Raw genomic sequence first — 18063 nt, 5'->3', positions numbered from 1 at the left:
ACTGTCAATCACCTCCTAAGGTGAAACCGCTAGGGGAGGTTTCAAGGTCATGTGAACCTGTAAAAGCGAGTGGAGATGAAACTTAAAATACAAGTTTGTCTTGTTTTCCTTTCACTAACATGGGAATGGGCGGGGCTAAAATCTGTACATCAACCAGCCGCTAGAGGGCCTCAGAGGGCTTCTTGCGTCCACTTACAGATACAGTCACTGAGCACAGCCAGGGGTTTGTTCAGGACGTTATGGTGATGGACATCACAATCAACTACCATCAAAACATTCTAAATATTATATTTATTATTTTATTATTGTAAGGCTATTCACTTGATCTGAATGTGTTCAATCCAGACCTCAACAACAGGTCAGCTGTAACTGTAATGAAACTAGGAAAAGTACTGTTTATATACCAAATGTTTCAAAACAGAAATAATAGTCTCGAATGTCTTGAAATAAATATAGCTAATGAAATATATTTGCCCAATGTGAATTATATTTAAATATGTCATAAGATGTATCTGTGCAGAGATCATAGAGAGATCCGAGTAATTTTTTTTTAGATATATTTATTTATAGACCTTTTATAGTTTACATTATTTATTAATGATTATTAAATATTATCTAGGAATTGTTTTTAATTATTAAGTGTATATTTTAACCGATTGGGTGTAATGAGTAAAATTGGCCACCAGATGGCGCCAACAGACCATACTAAACTGCACACTAAGAAGCATGATGAGTTTGTTATCATGGCAGAATTAAAAAAAAACTGCTCAAGAGTGGATATAAAGTGCACTTGATAGGCTGTAGAAGTAATTATTATTATTATTATTATTATTATTATTATTATTTTATTTTATTTTATTTTTTTTTTACCTTGTGTAATGCACTTTTATAGGGAGTTTGAAGTTATTTATGATTGAGCCATAGTTCTCGAAAGTTTAAACGTCACTAATAATTAGTTTATTTCTTTATTGAAACACTAAGTACTTTAACGACATTGACATTTATGTCAATAATCTGAATATTTATTATGAAAAAATACATATATATATATATATATATATATATATACACACACACACACACACACACACACACACATATATATATATATATATATATATATATATATATATATATATATATATATATATATATATATATATATATATATATATATATATATATAACGTAGAAAAATATATTATTTAACAACGCAATAACTTCCGGGTTTATTTCCGCGTACTCAACAGAAATATTTCCACAGGGGTGCCCGTCGAATAAATTACAAATAATCACATATTTCCTTGTAGGTAAAGATAGCTTTGATTGTCTGATTTCATATAAAAGACGGGTTTAAGACTTTTCTATAAAGCGTTACTGTGAATGAACCTTAAAACGTGTTTTAAATAATTATTATGAGGTCATCCGCCCCCTCTCTCCCGAGTGAAACCCGTTTTGGTACAGTCCGATGCTGGGCTGCGCGGGACGAGAGAAGGCGCGTGCTGCTTCCCGAGTCTGCGCGGCTGAAATCAAACGCAGGTAAAATTGTTTATTTAACATGTTTTTACAAAATTATATGCTTTAAACTTATTGCAGTTACAGCAATGTTGATTGTGTGTGTGTTTTAAAGGGTAACCCAGTTCTAAAACCTAATAGTGGTATGTAGCATCTGGAAATCTGGGCTGTGGAAGAGATCTGTATTATGAATATTAACATTATGTTTCATTTGATTTTATAAAACATTATGGATTTTAAAATCCGTGCTGTTTTTAAATGCATTCATTTCGAAATCATTGCACTGAGCAGAAAATGTGCAATTCACTGCGCACGTGACGCGTTATTTTTTTTTCCATGCCATCTCTAGCTTTTGTATAAACTTCGTTGTTTTGATGTCACGTGTTTTCTTTAGGGTATATTTGTTTTTAAATAAATCGTGTCCAAAATTAGACATGCATTTGTGCACAGTTTGTGCATGCAGTGCATGCAGTGCGTTCAGTTTCATGATGGTCCACTGTGTGGCGCTGCAGAGCTGAGTTCAAAATATTAATAATTAAATCATAAAAAAAAAAAAAAAAAAAAAAAAGTGATGTGAACATTAAAGTCTGGAATAAATATAACTCGATGTGGAGTACCCAGTAGGGCTGCACGATTACGGCCAAAATGATCATCACGATAAATTTGATTGATATTGAGATCACGATTATTTATCAGGATTAAGGATTGATTTTAGGGACAGCATATTTTTATTGCACTTTCACGTTTAAATAAACAGACCGCTGCTCTCACCTCCATGTTGTGCTACGTTCCTGATCATGTACAAATCTTTACATCAAATTAGACCGGTCCTTAAAGTGCATCATCTCGTAGAAGCCAAATATAAATAAAACTGTACCCAGAATATAGGATGAGTAAAAACCCAATAGGATTTTCACGTGGACTTTTAGATTATCGCAAAAAAAAATCTGTGATCAACAAAAGTTTACAACACTAACACGTTCTGTCCATCAAGATCATCTACACCAATCAACACACCGTTTATGAAGTCTGAAACCTAAATACAATCTCCAGAATTAAACATCTAACCGTACGCTATAAACGAACTACACCACGGTCGCTCGACTTCAACGTCACCTTCACCGAGCTTCCCACAAACTTCTCCAAACTTTATTTAAAACATTCTCCAGAACGCAGTTTTACTCTGTGGATGAATCCACGTTTTTTGGGGAATTTTTTTGAACCAGTTTATCTGCAAAGTTTTTTTCCTGTTCGGCGTGATGACGTTTAATGTCCCTGACAGCGTCCGTAGTCCCGATTAGCAACATTTTAGCGGTCGCCCTTTTCAATACACGTAAAAGCTTTTTAAAAAACCTCACGAGTGGGGTATGATTGGTGTATTTCATGTCCTAGAAAAAAAACATAAAAATATTTTGAGCTTATGTTCAGCACAGACCTTATTTCAGGCTTTTAACCAAAAAACCCATTAACTTTGGGACGATGGAACCGAAGCGCTGACTCATTTCCACACGTTGGCGTACAAAATGACGTCATCCCTGTGTCGCTCGATGTGATTGGCTGTAAGTTTATGAAGCGCTTGATTTGATCTGCAGCGGAGTTTTCCATGAGCGGAGGACGAACTTTAAACGTCAGTATCGCAGTCGATCACGTTCCTGTAACCGCGGGCCGTCAGAATCCTGATCGAGATCGATATTCCATTAATCGTGCAGCCCTGGAGCATTAATTAAACTGAATGCGATATATTGAACAGGTACAAACAGGTAAATGTGCATCAAATTGTAGCAAAACATTAACAAACCTTGGATGAACATCGCTTCATTTTAATCCGTAATATCGGGGGTAAGACGCTATTCCGATGTATTCCAGTCATCCGAATCGTTCAGCAGTTCTGTTAGTGTAACGGCATTCTTACTTGAAGTTAGGAGTCGAGATGCTCTGAACTTACCAGAATCATTTTAAAGTGTTTTTAAATGGGCTTCTTTCGTTTTTGGGGAAATTGGAAGTCTAATAAAAATCTAATATCGCGTGGAACTCGTCCGTCTCGGAGATTTGGTGACGTCCGAGCCGACTTGCATGAAGACCGTCCGTGAAAATATTTGTAATGTACTTGTGACGTTTTTGGTATTTAATGCAAAAGTTCCTTGCGTATAAACGTGACCCATTTAAAACGAGCACGCTCTGATCGGTGAGGCAATGACACGCAGTAACTGCTGATGGGGTTCACCTCTTTTTTTATGAGAACACGTGGTCCGATCACGTTCGGCAGATTTTCCCCTCGCCTCGAGTAAAGAGCCGTGCATTAACCTGCTGATTTATCAACCGAAGGAAGTCATTTGAAGTGTAAAACGCATGAGAGGCGTGTGTAAAGTGTTTATTTTCAGAGGAGTTGTGAGAAGAGAGATCTTTCTCAGAGTATTTTGCTTCAGACGCTGGTGAGTTTGTTTTATCTTCGTTCAGTGTATGTATGTAGTCCCTACGTTAATGCTTATGATGGGAGTTTTATTGGTATTAATGGACAGTTTTGATGGTCCCTGTGGGCCTCTACTGGTAATTCGTCACCTTCTGGTGGTGGCATGTTGTGTCTAGTGGAGTTGTGTCTTTATCTGGAGCTTGAGCCGTTCTTATTCTGTTTTATAACCTCACCCCCAGTGAGCGGTGTAGGAGTTGGGGGTGTGGAAATCTCTGCCTGTATAACCTCACCCCCAGTGAGCGGTGTAGGAGTTGGGGGTGTGGAAATCTCTGCCTGTATAATCTCAGCCCCAGTGAGCGGTGTAGGAGCTAGTACAGTGGATGGCTCGGCCTCTTCTGCCTCCATAATCTCAGCCCCATTTGAGAGGTGTAGAAGCCGGGGCAGTGGATGACTCGGCCTCTTCTGCCTCCATAATCTCACCCCCTGTAAGACGTGTAGAAGCCGGGGCAGTGGATGACTCGGCCTCTTCTGCCTCCATAATCTCACCCCCTGTAAGACGTGTAGAAGCCGGGGCAGTGGATGACTCGGCCTCTTCTGCCTCCATAATCTCACCCCCTGTAAGAGGTGTAGAAGCCGGGGCAGTGGATGTCAGGCCTGTCCCAAATCTGAAATATTACAGCCCAGTGTAAATGTTTACTAGACTTTATTTCTCTTTGCCACCAATTAAAAACATGGGGTTTTTTCCTGATTGCATCATCGTAGGTCATCACACACCCAGACTCACCTAGAGGCAATTTAGAGCTGCACCACTGTGCCGCCTTCAGCCAAAATAATATGGAGAAAAGGAACGTTTAAATGCCCCTTACTGCGCATGTGGCCACGATGAGTATCAAATCCAGCAGGTGTGGCTCTTGGATACTGCTGCTGAACAGATGGAGAGTCATGGGAAGAGATGACAAACATAGACAACACTTTACACTGTAGTCTTCAGTCTTAATCACCGCAGAAGTTAAGATTTTCTTTAAATAAAACACAAACAACCAAATGTTATATTTCGACTTGAATGGCTCTTCGACTGGAATAGAGAGCGTCATACCTGGACAGATGGCATGGAGGAGTGGTGTCGTTTTATCTCCATCGTTGAGGGTGGGGGGTAGAATTTGGGTGGCAGGACAGCGTGGGATGAGTGGTAGAAGTGAGGTGGCTGGATGGGGTGGGACTGGGGGTAGATCTGAAGTAGCAGCACGTGGTGGAGCGGGTTTGCCGCAGACACGAAGCGAGGAATTGTCTTAAACTGGAGTGAAGAAAGAAACCGAGTTGGTTTTTAGAGAAACAAATGATTTCAGCGAGAAAGAAGTACAAAAAGAAATGAACAGCTGCACGCCGAGGCCTACCGATGAAATAATTCCATTTCTCTGAATAAACAGGTCTGGATACATTACTTATAGATACTGTCTCTTCTGCTTCTGTGTTAAATCCGGGCTTTAGCGCTCCCGAGCACGCAATAGGCTACTTGTCCTACTGAACGTTAAAGTATAAAATACCAGCGGATCCGTGATATGAATCCCGACGTTCAGATTTGCTAATCCACGTAGCCATGTTCAGAAGGGTGTCTATTTACAGCCCATCATTTTCCAAAGAGGATGTTGTGAAAAGTAGGAGGTAAAGAGTGAAAGGTTAAACGTGAGATAAAGGCAAGTTGTAGCTGGAGTCGCTTGCTTGCTCTTGCTGGTCTCTGAAGGTGTGTGAAGGAAACGGAATCCGGAGTTCCCCCCACTCTGTGATGAAACATTCTAGAATTCTACCACACTGGTCCATCAGGGATGCTCATGACCCACCCTACAGTAAACGTTTTACACCAATTATATAGAAGCATACGTTTATGTTTCTTCTACCCCGTTTTAGATACGAGGGGCTCAGCCCCAAGAGGCCTCAGTCAGTTATTTATTTATTTTTTTCAAGCTGTCTAAATGGCTTAAAATATTTTGACATTGCTGTCTCCATGGTCTAATCACGGCTAACACCGCTGAGTGGGTCTCGGGATCAGCTGATTTCCAAGAACAACGGTGTGAAGTCATCGAGTGAAGTGAAATTATTGGGTTTCTCCCGTCACTGCTGGCTTTCGTCAGATTTCTGTTACTACAGTCAGCTGCACGGACAGGAGAAATCTGCTCAGCCACCGCCATCTCAACGTTTTAACCACCGTCGTGTTAGCATCCTAGTTGAAAACAGTGCCTCAGGGTTTGTCAAAATAGCTTAATAAACTAAACTTAAAAACTTAGGACAGAATAGACCTCGGTGGTGTACTCTGACAGGCAGTCCAAGTGTGAACGTGTGTTTTATTAGAAATGGACTACCTGATGGGGAGGTCAACCTCACTGCTGGTCAGGGCTGCACGATTACGGCCAAAATGATCATCTCGATTATTTATCAGGATTGATTATGGTTATTGATTATGGATTGATTTTAGGGACAGCATATTTTTATTTCACTTTCACGTTTAAGTAAACAGACCGCTGCTCTCACCTCCATGTTGTGCTACGCTCCTGATCATGTACAAATCTTTACATCAGATTAGACCGGTCCTTCAAGTGCATCATCTCGTAGAAGCCAAATATAAATAAAACTGTACCCAGAATATAGGACGAGTAAAAATAATAATACCATCAAGTAAATAAAAATCTGCATCAAATAGAACAATCTGCAACTGAATGAAAACGATTCCGGCGAGTGCAGAAAAGTCAATAACGGTGTTTACAGAGGAGAGACGCAGACCGTTTAGGAGCACGGTTGAAGATTAGTGTGGGTTTATTTGGTTTATTTATTTATTTATTTATTTATTTAGAGATGGTCACATTAATGTGCCATAATATAACACACGAGTAGGCATGAGAGAACTTGAGCTGGTCAGTTATGACAGAATTCAGGAACATGGTGTGAGCCATGACATTAATTTACCTTCTGATAAACTAACTTTCAAATTTTCAGTTCATTTTACAGACTGTATGCGAAAAACAACCGTTAACCTGTTCACCTCGTAAACAAATACAATAAACCTCAATGTTCAGTGTTTGAAGTCTGCTCCTCTTAAATATATTTAAAGCTGCACTGTTAGACATTTCCACGGTCATGGTTCTGGGCTGGAGTCAGTTCTCGAACCGCTCTGTGTGTATTGTGTAGATATCTGAACAATCTCATATAGGACGTGATTGGGTGAGTTCATTTACTCGTCAGATGCACAGCGATTTAGTTTAATGGTGTTCGTTAGGGACGCTCCGATCAGGAATTTTACAGCCGATACCGATCCAGATACCTTTCTAGAGTTGACTTTTCTAGTGATATCTGGCAACCGTGAGTTTAAGTGAAGTGAATGCGCTGTGCGTGTGAGCCGGGGCGTGTTAGTGAAGCAGAGCGGCAGTGTACTGTATGTTTACAGACTGAACAGTTGCTACTCTTGATTATGTTTGGCGAGGAATTATTTAATAAAGAAGTTTGAATTAAACCCACCTTGTAGGTTATTAATTTACTCCGCCCGACGCCGCCGTGTCTACGTGAGCAGGTGCAGGTTCAGGTCATTTTGCGGGATCAGTAAAAGATGGCGGTTGTGAGATCGGGAAGTTGGGAGAAGCAGATGATGTGCAGTGTCACTCGTCATCATAATGGCTTCTTTGCAGTATTTCCACACTTATTCGGTTGTCTGAGGAGATCAAAAGCAGTGTGAAAGTAACTGTTGCTCGGTGTAGATGCATTTTGGACTTCCTGTAGTTTATATTCAAATTCTATTATACAACTCCGAACAGGTCTCTCGCACCGGTGCGAATAAATATTTATTCACAGTCGCACAAAGTACTTTTCAGTCGCAAACGCGAGTGAAATGGTCGCACTGTAGAGCCCTGAGTTTATCTGCAAAGTTTTTTCCCATTCGGCGTGATGAGGTTTAATGTCCCTGACAACCTCTGTAGTGCCATTTAGCATCATGTTAACGTCATGATTTCCCCTTGCGCAAGCGCTGGAGCTCGCAGAGTAACTGGCAGCTCGAGCGCTAAAATGCTAAATCTGTTTCCAGATGTTGGCGTACAAAATGACGTCATCCCTGCGCTGCTCTATGCTGATTGGCTGTAAGTGTAAGAAGCACTTGATTTGATCTGCAGCGGAGTTTTCCATGAGCTGAGGACGAACTTTAAACGTCAGTATCGCAGTCGATCACGTTCGCGTAATCGTGGGCCGTCAAAATCCTGATCGAGATCGATTATTCGATTAATTGTGCAGCCCTAGTACCCAGCATGCACTGCGCATAAACCCAGGCTGTATTGTGGTTAACATGGCTTCTCTGATGACGCAACAGTGACGTCACACGACGTGATGTTTTCCACGCCGTTTCAGAGGTTTTGTTTTTGTTCCAGCGTCTTTCACCATGGCTCGAGATTATAAAGCTGGAGACCTGATCTTCGCTAAGATGAAGGGTTATCCTCACTGGCCTGCCCGGGTGAGAGCTGAGACAGCTGATGGAGTTTATACACGTGACTTGTACGGTAACACGTCTCTCTAACTGAATTCTTTACCTGGTTTCAGATTGATGAAGTGCCGGACGGAGCGGTGAAGCCGCCCAACGCCAAATTCCCCATCTTCTTCTTCGGAACTCATGAAACGTAAGCAGTTGCGTCACACGGTCAGGAATATCACTTCACGCTACTCTCGGCCAGGGATTCCCAAAATAGGGGTCGCGACTCCACATGGTGTCACTTGATTTACAAATGGGGTCGTGAGGAAAAACTCGCAATCTCCTCTTTTGTTTCATTCGTCTATCAGTCATCTTCCTTTATTAATCAAACCAGCGCAGCGTCTCAAACCTCACACTCCTGCACTATTCTAGAGCGTCATTCAGCGCCAACACTCCCCGGGTTTCCTGTTACACTCAGTGTTTGAGCTTTAAAAACCTCTCACGTCGCCGTCACACCTACTGAAAGCTCGGTGGTTCTGGAATTTCTAGATTAGTAAATACTTTTGGACGAAAGATCGGAGTTTTCCATTTGAGACGCAGATCATGACAGCAATCACGACGACAGCGTAAAGTTTTAAGGGAGACACGGCGCTCGTCGGTGTGTCTAACGTCGCTGTGCTGAACATTTCACAGTTTGATCAGGAAACCTGATGGACAGGGATGTTTCGCTCTGTTCTACTGAACGTCGCTTGTAACTCTTCAGGAATAGAAACAGCGAGTGTGTGAATAATAACTTCCACTAGACTGCTAAATCAGTGTGAGGGGAAACAATGCCTTTAGTTTTCAGTCACTCACGCTACACCTACGTACGTTACTGACATCGTAACGTCTCCAGATGTTACAGTCGTCTGGGATTAACCAATTGTAGCGCAGTCACGGTTCGGGGTCACGGAAATTCATAAGGTTCGTTTGGGAACCAGTGCACTAGGAACTGTGAAAAAAAATCACCTTAAAATTGTGTACTTACTTTAATAATAATAATAATAATAATAATAATGATGATGATGATGATGATGATGGAGAGATGTCCTTAAAACTCAGTTTGTGGTGTGCTGGACTCACTAATCTCCTTCAGTCATTATTTACACAACACCTGCTGCTCTGTTACTGTTTAAAGCTGTAACATAACCTAGTGTTCATTCTTTCTTTTTCTTTTTACTTGATTCCGTCTGTCTTCCTTCCTTTCTTGTCTTACTTCCTCCTTTTTTTTTTTATTTCCTGTCTTTTGTCTTTTTCCAACTGTTCGTGTTTCTTTCTTCCTCTATTTTTGTGTCCTGTTCATTCATTTGATTAATTCTGTATTTCTTTTTTTTTTTTTTTTGGCCCGTTTTTCTCTTTCTGTATTCGTTTCTTCATCATGCCTTTTTATTTTTTACATTTTTTATCCTTCTGTCTTTATTTATTTATTTATTTTCAGTTTATTTGTTTTAGTGTTTGATTTTTCTGTCTGTCTCTCCTTGTTCTCTGTCTTTTTCTTTCATTGTTTTCTGCCTTATTTATTAGCTTTTCTTTCTTTTTCCTCTTTCTTTTCCGGCTTCCTTGTCCGTCTCTTCTTTCTTTCGCCATCACCTTCATAACAGTGAAGCTGAGACTGAAAAGGCAGAGTCGTTGTTAACTGTTGTGACTTTGTTGTGGTTTCAGCGCGTTCCTGGGTCCTAAAGATATTTTCCCGTATTTACTCAACAAAGAAAAATACGGAAAACCCAACAAGAGGAAGGGCTTCAATGAGGGATTATGGGAAATCGAGAACAATCCTACAGTGGAGCTGAATGGACAGAAGGTACACCTTCTTACTGTAAAACTAAAAAAAAAAAAAAACCAAATGATTTATCTCAGAGGTTTTTACTTCCACATGAACAGCCATTTTAATCGATATTGTGTGGCACAATATTGATATTACCTTAATACCGAGCCCATGAGGTAGAGCCTGTTCGTTTTGTTAGCATTTAAATAAATAAATACATTGTAAATAATATACGCACACACACACACACACACGTTTGTGTTTTTTTGGGTTTTTTCCTTCTTTTTTTTTTTTTCGTTGTATATTTCCAACACAACTGAGGTAAATGTTGATGTTCCGGATAATTCTGTGTCATTTACACCCTCACTGTGGGTTTACATTCTGTATAAATGACCTAAAAGCTTTGTGCTAGCTCGCTAGTCAGCCTTAGTTATTAACTAGCTTATCCTTATTGCCTTTAATCCCCAGTTACCTAGCAACAGTGTGCCACTCTCAAGCATTGTAGCATTTAAATAATTAAACATGGCTAATTTTGATTATATTTGGATTCGTAGCGTATCACAGTACAAATTTAATATTTTCCTGAGACTGTCTTAGTACTTTCGGCATAAAACAGATTTAAGAGGCGATAAAAGCGTTGTGAGGTCAGTGTGTGATATCACAGAATAAGTAGAATCCGGAAACCTGGAGCTACAGAACGTGCTAAGCTAGCTCGGAATTGCCGTTATGGGAATAATATATTGTCACAGGTTTGGTTTCTGTTCAAAAAAATCATGAGAATTTTATCAAAAGTTGTCAGAATTTTGTCAATAACTATTCCGGATAGGAAAACAGAATTGAACTTTAGACAGCTGTAAAGTGAAAATAACGGAAACTGTAGTGAGGATGAAGGTGTTGAGTGTGAGTACAGCAGATGGCCGGAATCAGGTGATTTAACTCTGCTTTCTGTCCAGGTGATGGCGATGGAAGCGGTTTCGGATAAAGAGTCGGACGGCAGCCCCGAGGAGTTAGACGAGGGAAATGAGAAGAAGAAGAAGAAGTCCAGTAAAGTTCGTATCTCTCTCTCTCTCTCTCTCTCTCATTCCGTGTGTTTTTCCGAGAATAACGGCACGGGGCTCGTCTCGCAAGCCGCCGTCTGTGTCTCAAATATATTAAACGATATTAATAGTAATGGTTAGGTGTGTTAGCTCAGCAGTTCCGATCCTTCCGTAGTGATCAGAAGGTTGAGTTCAAATCCCAAGATTTCACCCGTAACTGCTCCGAGCTCGGATTGGATTGGACTGAATGTAAATTACCCTCATTAACATAGCTCCTTCACAAAACCCAAAATCATACCGGATTACCCGGCGCCGATTATCGGGTCGACCCGCCGAACAGCATGGTCAAAACCAGCAACGGGTCAAAATCTGAGCCAGCAGAAACGCTCCGACTCGGACGCAAAGGCGCAGTTGGGTGGGCGGGGCTTGATTACCTGGCTCAGGTGTGTTTGGACTCGTGCAGGTGGCTGGAGATGAGGAGGAGGAGGAGGTGGAGGAGGAGGAAGGTGATGGCATGGAGGTGTCTCTAGTGGAGGAAGTATGTATTTTTAACCTCTGCATGGGGAGACGTGGGTGTGTAGTGGGCACTCGGTGATGGGGTGGGGATCGGCCACACACACATACGCGCGCGCGTGCATTTATTTATTTATTTATTTATTTGCTTTTTATGAATAAAATGATCTGAGTTTGTTTGGGGTTTTGTTTCTTTGAATGGAAAATTTACTACATTTTTCAAAATTTAATTTAGTTCATTTTTGAAATAATAAGTTGCTCAGGAAACATTTGATGCTTCAGATTAATCAAGTTTTTTGGTTGGAAACATGAAATTAATAAACATCCCAAAAATTCTACATAAAAAAAATAATAAAAAAATTTGTTCTAATTTGAATTCGGTGCGTGAATGAAGGACAACTTCCTGTTTTTAATATTGAATATGTTTATTGAAGCCAAAGTAATGTCTTCAATGGTCATTTTTTTTTCCCCTTCCATTTTTATACTCCAGTGCAAAAGTTTATACACCCCCTCAAGACAAAACTATAATTTGAAGCAACAAGATCATTGTTTTGGGTTGTTTTTGTTTTTACTCTTACTCTTCTTCCTTGCTCTTATTGGTCATAGAGGCTTTTTAATCTTCGGTGGTGGTTTTTAACTTTCGATTTTATATTATTCCACATGTGCATGTCAGATTCCTTACACAGAATGCTTGTAATTTTGTGTCTCTTCTGCACGGGTAAGTTTGAAAAGTCGAGGTACAGTGGCGTGTATTTTCTGCTCCAACAGTTGGCCAATACAACGATGCTAATGTACAGTGCTGTGAAAAAGTATTTGCCCCATTCTGATTTCTTCTGATTTTGTGTGTATCTCATACTAAATAGTTTTAGATCTTCAAACGAAATACAACATAAAACAAAGGCAACCCGACTAAACACAATAAAGTTTTTTTTTTATTTCTTTATTTTATTGAAGCAAAACAAGCGATCCAAAACCAGAATCATCCATGTGGAAAAACTAATTGCCCACTTAAATTTAAAATCTGGTTGCGCTACCTTTAGCAGCAATAACTAGACGCTTCTGATAACTGGAGTTCAGTCTTTCACTTACTTCTAGGACTAGGACTTACTCCTACGCTTTGGATCGTTGTCTTGCTGCATAATCCAGTTACGACTGAGTTTCATCTTACGGACTGAAGACGGGACATTCTCCTTTAGGATTTTCTGGTAGAGAGCAGAATTCATGTTTCCCCTCAATTACTGCAAGTTGTCCAGGCCCTGAATCAGTAAAGCATCCCCACACCATCACACTGCCTCCACCATGCTGGACTGTGATGTTCTTTTTGTGGAATTCAGGGTTTGGTTTACGCCAGATGTAACGGGACTCCTGTTTTCCAAACAGTTCCACTTTCGACTCTTCAGTCCACAGAACATTCTCCCGAAAGGTTTGAGTATCATCAAGATGTGTTTTGGCAAAATTCAGACGAGTCTTAATGTTCCTCTGGGATAGCAGTGGTTTTCACCTCACCACTCTTCCATGGAGCCGTTTAAGCCGAGTGTCTTTCTGATAGTGGAGTCATGAACACTGACCTTTATTGATGCAAAAGAGGCCTGTAGGTCCTTCGATGTTGTCCTTGGGTTTTTTTGGACTTCCTGGATGAGTCGTGGCTTCTTCTGGGAAGGTTCACTACTGTGCCGAGTTTTTCCATTTGCAGATGACTGCTCTCGCTGTGGTTCTCTGGAGTCCCAGAGCCTCTGAAATAGCTTTGTAACCTTCTTCAGCTTCTTCCTCATCATTTCTGGAATTTCTTCTAATTTTGGTGTAGTGTTACTGGGTAAGACCTGTTAATCAACGTCATGCTGTTGAAAAAGTTCTATTTAAGTGTAGATGTGATTGAACAGGGTTTGCAGTAATCAGGTCTGGTTGTGTCTCGTCCAGCTGAACCCCGTTATCAATGCACTTTCATAGATTTGGGGAATTAGTAACTACGGGGGCAAATACATTTTCACACAAACCTGGTTGGTATTGGATAACTTTTTTGCTTCAGTAAATAACATTATCATTTAAAAACTGCTTAGTGTCTACTCAGGTCGCTTTTGTTTTATCTTAGATTTTGAAATTTAGTGTGACATATACACAAACAAGAAATCAGGATGGGGGCAAATACTTTTTATATAGGAAGCTAACAAGTATAGGAAGTTAATGGCTACCAGTTTAGCTTTGTCATCTAATGAGAAATAAGAGATGAGTAGTAAAATAAAGGTGGTGAATATTATTTTGATTTTAAATGTCCATGTTTGTATCAGATGTGATGAGTAGTGTGGTGTATTGGTCGAGTCGGTTATAAGCCCTGCCCTGTGAGATCTGTTTATATGTGAAATAGTTTTAACTTTTTTTTCTTCCTTCAGGCCTCACCACCAAAAGACTCCGCAGACGCTGCGAAAGCTAAAAGAGTCTGGAAGAAAAAGGTAAGAGCCAAAGGTGTGGCCTTGTACCTGTCAGGTACTGTAAAGGAGGTGTGGCCTCAGTGTCTTAATCTCAAGGAAGGATGCGCAGTGTTTTTGTTTGGGTTTTTTTTTTTTAAGGAGGCGTGGCCTCTGTGTCTCTTTCAGTGAAGGAGGTGTGGCCTTTAAGTCTCACTGAAGGTGGTGTGGCCTTTAAGTATTAATGAAGGTGTGGTCTCTGTCTCTTTCAGTGAAGGAGGTGTGGCCTTTAAGTCTCAGTGAAGGAGGCATGACCTTTAAATCTCAGTGGAGGAGGTGTGGCCTTTAAGTATTAATGAAGGTGTGGTCTCTGTCTCTTTCAGTGAAGGAGGTGTGGCCTCTGCGTTGTTCACTGAAGGAGTCGTGGCATCTGTGTCTCAGTGAGGGAGGTGTGGCCTCTGTGTCTCGGTGAAGGAGGTGTGGCCTCTGTCTCTCTCTAAATGAATGAGGTGTGGCCTTTACATCTCAGTGAAGGCAGCATGGCATCTGTCTCTCAGTGAAGGAGGTGTGGCCTTCAGATCTTACTGAAGGATGCTTGACCTTCAAATCTTAGTGAAGGAGGCGTGACCTGTAAATGTCAGTCTCAGTGAAGGAGGTGTGGTCTCTGCGTTGTTCACTGAAGGAGGTGTGGCCTCTATCTCTCTCTCTCTAAATGAAGGAGGTGTGGCCTTTACGTCGCAGAGAAGGCGGCATGACATCTGTCTCTCAGATCTTACTGAAGGAGGTGTGGCCTTCAAATCTTACTGAAGGAGGTGTGACCTGTAAATGTCAATCTCAGTGAAGGAGGTGTGGCCTCAGTGTCAGTGAAGTAGGCGTGGCCTTTTTTCCTCAGTATCTCTAAGTTTGGCTTATTTACCTACAGTCTGAAATGAAGAGGTGTGGCCTCTGTACCAGTCTCAGCGTAGAGGACGTGGCCACTGCGTCTCCACTTCGGCGTAACCGCTATACCGGTCTGTCCCTGTGAAGGAGGCGTGGCCTTTGTGTTTCTGTCAAGGAGGCGTGGTCTTTGTGAGCTGAAACTAAAATAAAAATGTAAAACATCATTTAAAATGAAAAGTTTTTTTCTCTCTCTCCTTTGTTTTGTTTTTTTTTAAATCTGTGATGGTGCAGGCTGAAGCCGAGCAGGACTCGGAGGAAGAGGGCGGAGCTGCGAGCCACACATCCAGCCCCATGGGTACGACCTGACTTATTTCAAAACAGATTTTAATACTAAATAGGGTTTTATGAAAGGAATGAATTGTGGTGGTTTGTAAGTGTTTAAGTGTGTGTGTGTGTGTGTGTGTGTGTGTGTGTGTGTGTGTGTGTGTGTGTGTGTGTGTGTGTTTCTCTCTCTCTCTCAGCCACAGAAACACCAACTCCAAAACGGAGAGGCAGGAAACCCAACGCGGAAAAACTGCTTCTACTGCAGCAGCAGACCTCACATGGGTGTGTGTGTGTGTGTGTGTGTGTGTGTGTGTGTGTGTGTGTGTGTGTGTGTGTGTGTGTGTGTGTGTCTGTGAGCAATGTAACCTCTATGCACTGGACTCTTCAAAACAAATTATTTAATTACTAAGACAAAAACATTCATAATGTTCATTATGAGTACAGATAGTGGCATTTTCTCTCTCTCTCTCTCTCTCACACACACAGAGATGTTGGTGGAGATGCAGAGAAAAAGCGTAAGAGAGCAGCGGAGGATAAGAGCAGGTCCTCAGATGGAGAGGAGGAGCGCAGGGCAGAGGGGAAGAAGAAAAAAGAAAAAGATGAGAGTAAAGGAGGGAAGAAAGAGCCAGAGGCCAAGAAGAAGCGCAGTGCCAAAGAGGAGAGCTCATCTGAGTCTGACGAGGACGGGGTAAACACACACACACACACACACACACACACACACACACACACACACTTGAGTGTGGTATCAGTGCCTCCGCTTCATCACACACACACACACACACACACACACACACACACACTTGAGTGTGGTATCAGTGCCCCGGCTTCATCACACACACACACACACACACACACACACACTTACTTGAGTGTGGTATCAGTGCCTCCGCTTCATCACACACACACACACACACACACACACACTTGAGTGTGGTATCAGTGCCTCCGCTTCATCACACACACACACACACACACACACACTTGAGTGTGGTATCAGTGCCTCCGCTTCATCACACACACACACACACACTTGAGTGTGGTATCAGTGCCCCGGCTTCATCACACACACACACACACACACTTACTTGAGTGTGGTATCAGTGCCTCCGCTTCATCACACACACACACACACACACACACACTTGAGTGTGGTATCAGTGCCTCCGCTTCATCACACACACACACACACACACACACACACACACACACACTTGAGTGTGGTATCAGTGCCTCCGCTTCATCACACACCCTCGTAGTTACGGTGTATTTTCTCTGTCTTGTGCTCGAGCAGAAGCGAAACCGTAAGCGGGCAAAGCAAACAACTGACGCAGAAAAAGACGGACGACGTAAACCGGAGGAAATAAACGAGTAAGATATTTGTGTACAGACACACACACACACACACACACACACACACACACACACACACACAACCTTTTTGGAGATAGTCACACACGTTTCTCAGATCTGTCTTCACGTGATTAACCGTGGAAACGTGTGTAAAAAGTGTCCAGACAGTTTTACACACATTTTTCTTATTTATTATTATTAAATTATTCATTTCAATTATATTATTTCGTATTTATTATTATTAAAATTGTATTTGTTTTTAGGTTTTAATTTATTCGTTTCATTTTATTTGAAATTGTGGTTCAGCTCTGAGTTTTTATTATTTTCTAAAAAAAATAATATTAAAAATATAATGAATAAATTTCTAGTTATTTACTATAATTACTTAAATGCTAAATAAATTAAACTTGTTAATCCACGCTCTGTGATGTCACTGCGTGATTATAGATTATTTTAATTGATATGTTTATGTTCCTCTCGGTTTTTTCTTTACTTGCCTGCAGGTTGGGGAAAGAGGAGGGGAAGAAAGATGAAAGGAAAGGAGAGAGAAAAAAGGGTGAGCTGAACTCTAAGCACTGAGGACTGTACAGACGAACACGAGTACAGCCTAAACGTCTCGTTTACCAACAAACATCACAGAGAGAGCGTGCAGAACTATTTTGTGCGATTGTGATTTCGCCGATTCGAGTAGTTTTGGCCGAAACAATCACAAAAAGATTCCTGTATGGATTGATTTTGATTCAAAATCTCTGTCCTGTTCTTCTCTTTCAGTGCATGGATAATAAACGTAGTAAAGTGATGTTAACTATACTGTATACACGTGTCTAATGTTTACTAATTCGGACACACACACACAGATGGATTATTTTTCACCTTAATGAGCTAGGAACATATGAGGACGGGGGCGGGGCTTACAGGAAGGGTCTATTAATTAATATCGGATTTCAGCGCTGATACACGTGTTAATTCATTAGGGAGAAGAAGAACCTTCTACAGTGCACAATATAACTAAAGATTCGAGGAATCCGGTCAAATCTCTGTGCGTAAAGGACGAGGCCGAAAACCACTTCTGAATGCGCGTGATCTCCGATCCCTCAGACGTCACCGTCTTAAACACCGTCATGAGTCTGTAATGAGATCCTGACATGGGCTCGGGAATACTTTGGGAAACCTTTGTCACTCGACACCATTCGCCGCTGCATCCACAGATGCAGGTTAAGGCTTTACTATGCAAAGCAGAAGCCGTACATCAACACTGTCCAGAAGCTCCGCCCACTTCTCTGGGCTCGGTCTCATCTGAGATGGACAGTAGCACAGTGGAATCGTGTTTTGTGGTCCGACGAGTCGACATTTCAAATAGTTTCCGGACAAAACAGCCGCCGTGT

At 41.3% G+C, this 18063-nt stretch overlaps 1 protein-coding gene across 4 annotated transcripts in view; it reads left to right on the top strand.

Annotated features, from left to right (window-relative positions):
- The first annotated feature begins 1405 nt into the window (after window positions 1-1405).
- The window catches only part of psip1a (PC4 and SFRS1 interacting protein 1a), a 21381-nt gene continuing 4723 nt past the window's right edge, over window positions 1406-18063 (top strand). For 3 of the 4 annotated variants that reach the window (XM_053679922.1, XM_053679921.1, XM_053679923.1), the window contains exons 1-12: window positions 1406-1539; window positions 8329-8411; window positions 8498-8574; window positions 10068-10206; window positions 11124-11219; window positions 11671-11745; window positions 14108-14167; window positions 15293-15356; window positions 15523-15607; window positions 15812-16013; window positions 16620-16696; window positions 17182-17234. In XM_053679922.1, the coding sequence (XP_053535897.1) occupies window positions 1416-1539; window positions 8329-8411; window positions 8498-8574; window positions 10068-10206; window positions 11124-11219; window positions 11671-11745; window positions 14108-14167; window positions 15293-15356; window positions 15523-15607; window positions 15812-16013; window positions 16620-16696; window positions 17182-17234 (1135 nt within the window). In that variant the 5' untranslated portion in view covers window positions 1406-1415. The remainder of the gene's footprint in view (window positions 1540-8328; window positions 8412-8497; window positions 8575-10067; window positions 10207-11123; window positions 11220-11670; window positions 11746-14107; window positions 14168-15292; window positions 15357-15522; window positions 15608-15811; window positions 16014-16619; window positions 16697-17181; window positions 17235-18063) is intronic. The other variant, XM_053679924.1, reaches the window with a different exon arrangement.

The sequence above is a fragment of the Ictalurus punctatus genome, chromosome 3, assembly GCF_001660625.3.
Source record: "Ictalurus punctatus breed USDA103 chromosome 3, Coco_2.0, whole genome shotgun sequence".
Lineage (NCBI taxonomy): Eukaryota > Metazoa > Chordata > Actinopteri > Siluriformes > Ictaluridae > Ictalurus > Ictalurus punctatus.
The sequence above is the reverse complement of the archived record's forward strand: the minus strand, read 5'-3'. Positions and strand labels throughout refer to the sequence as shown.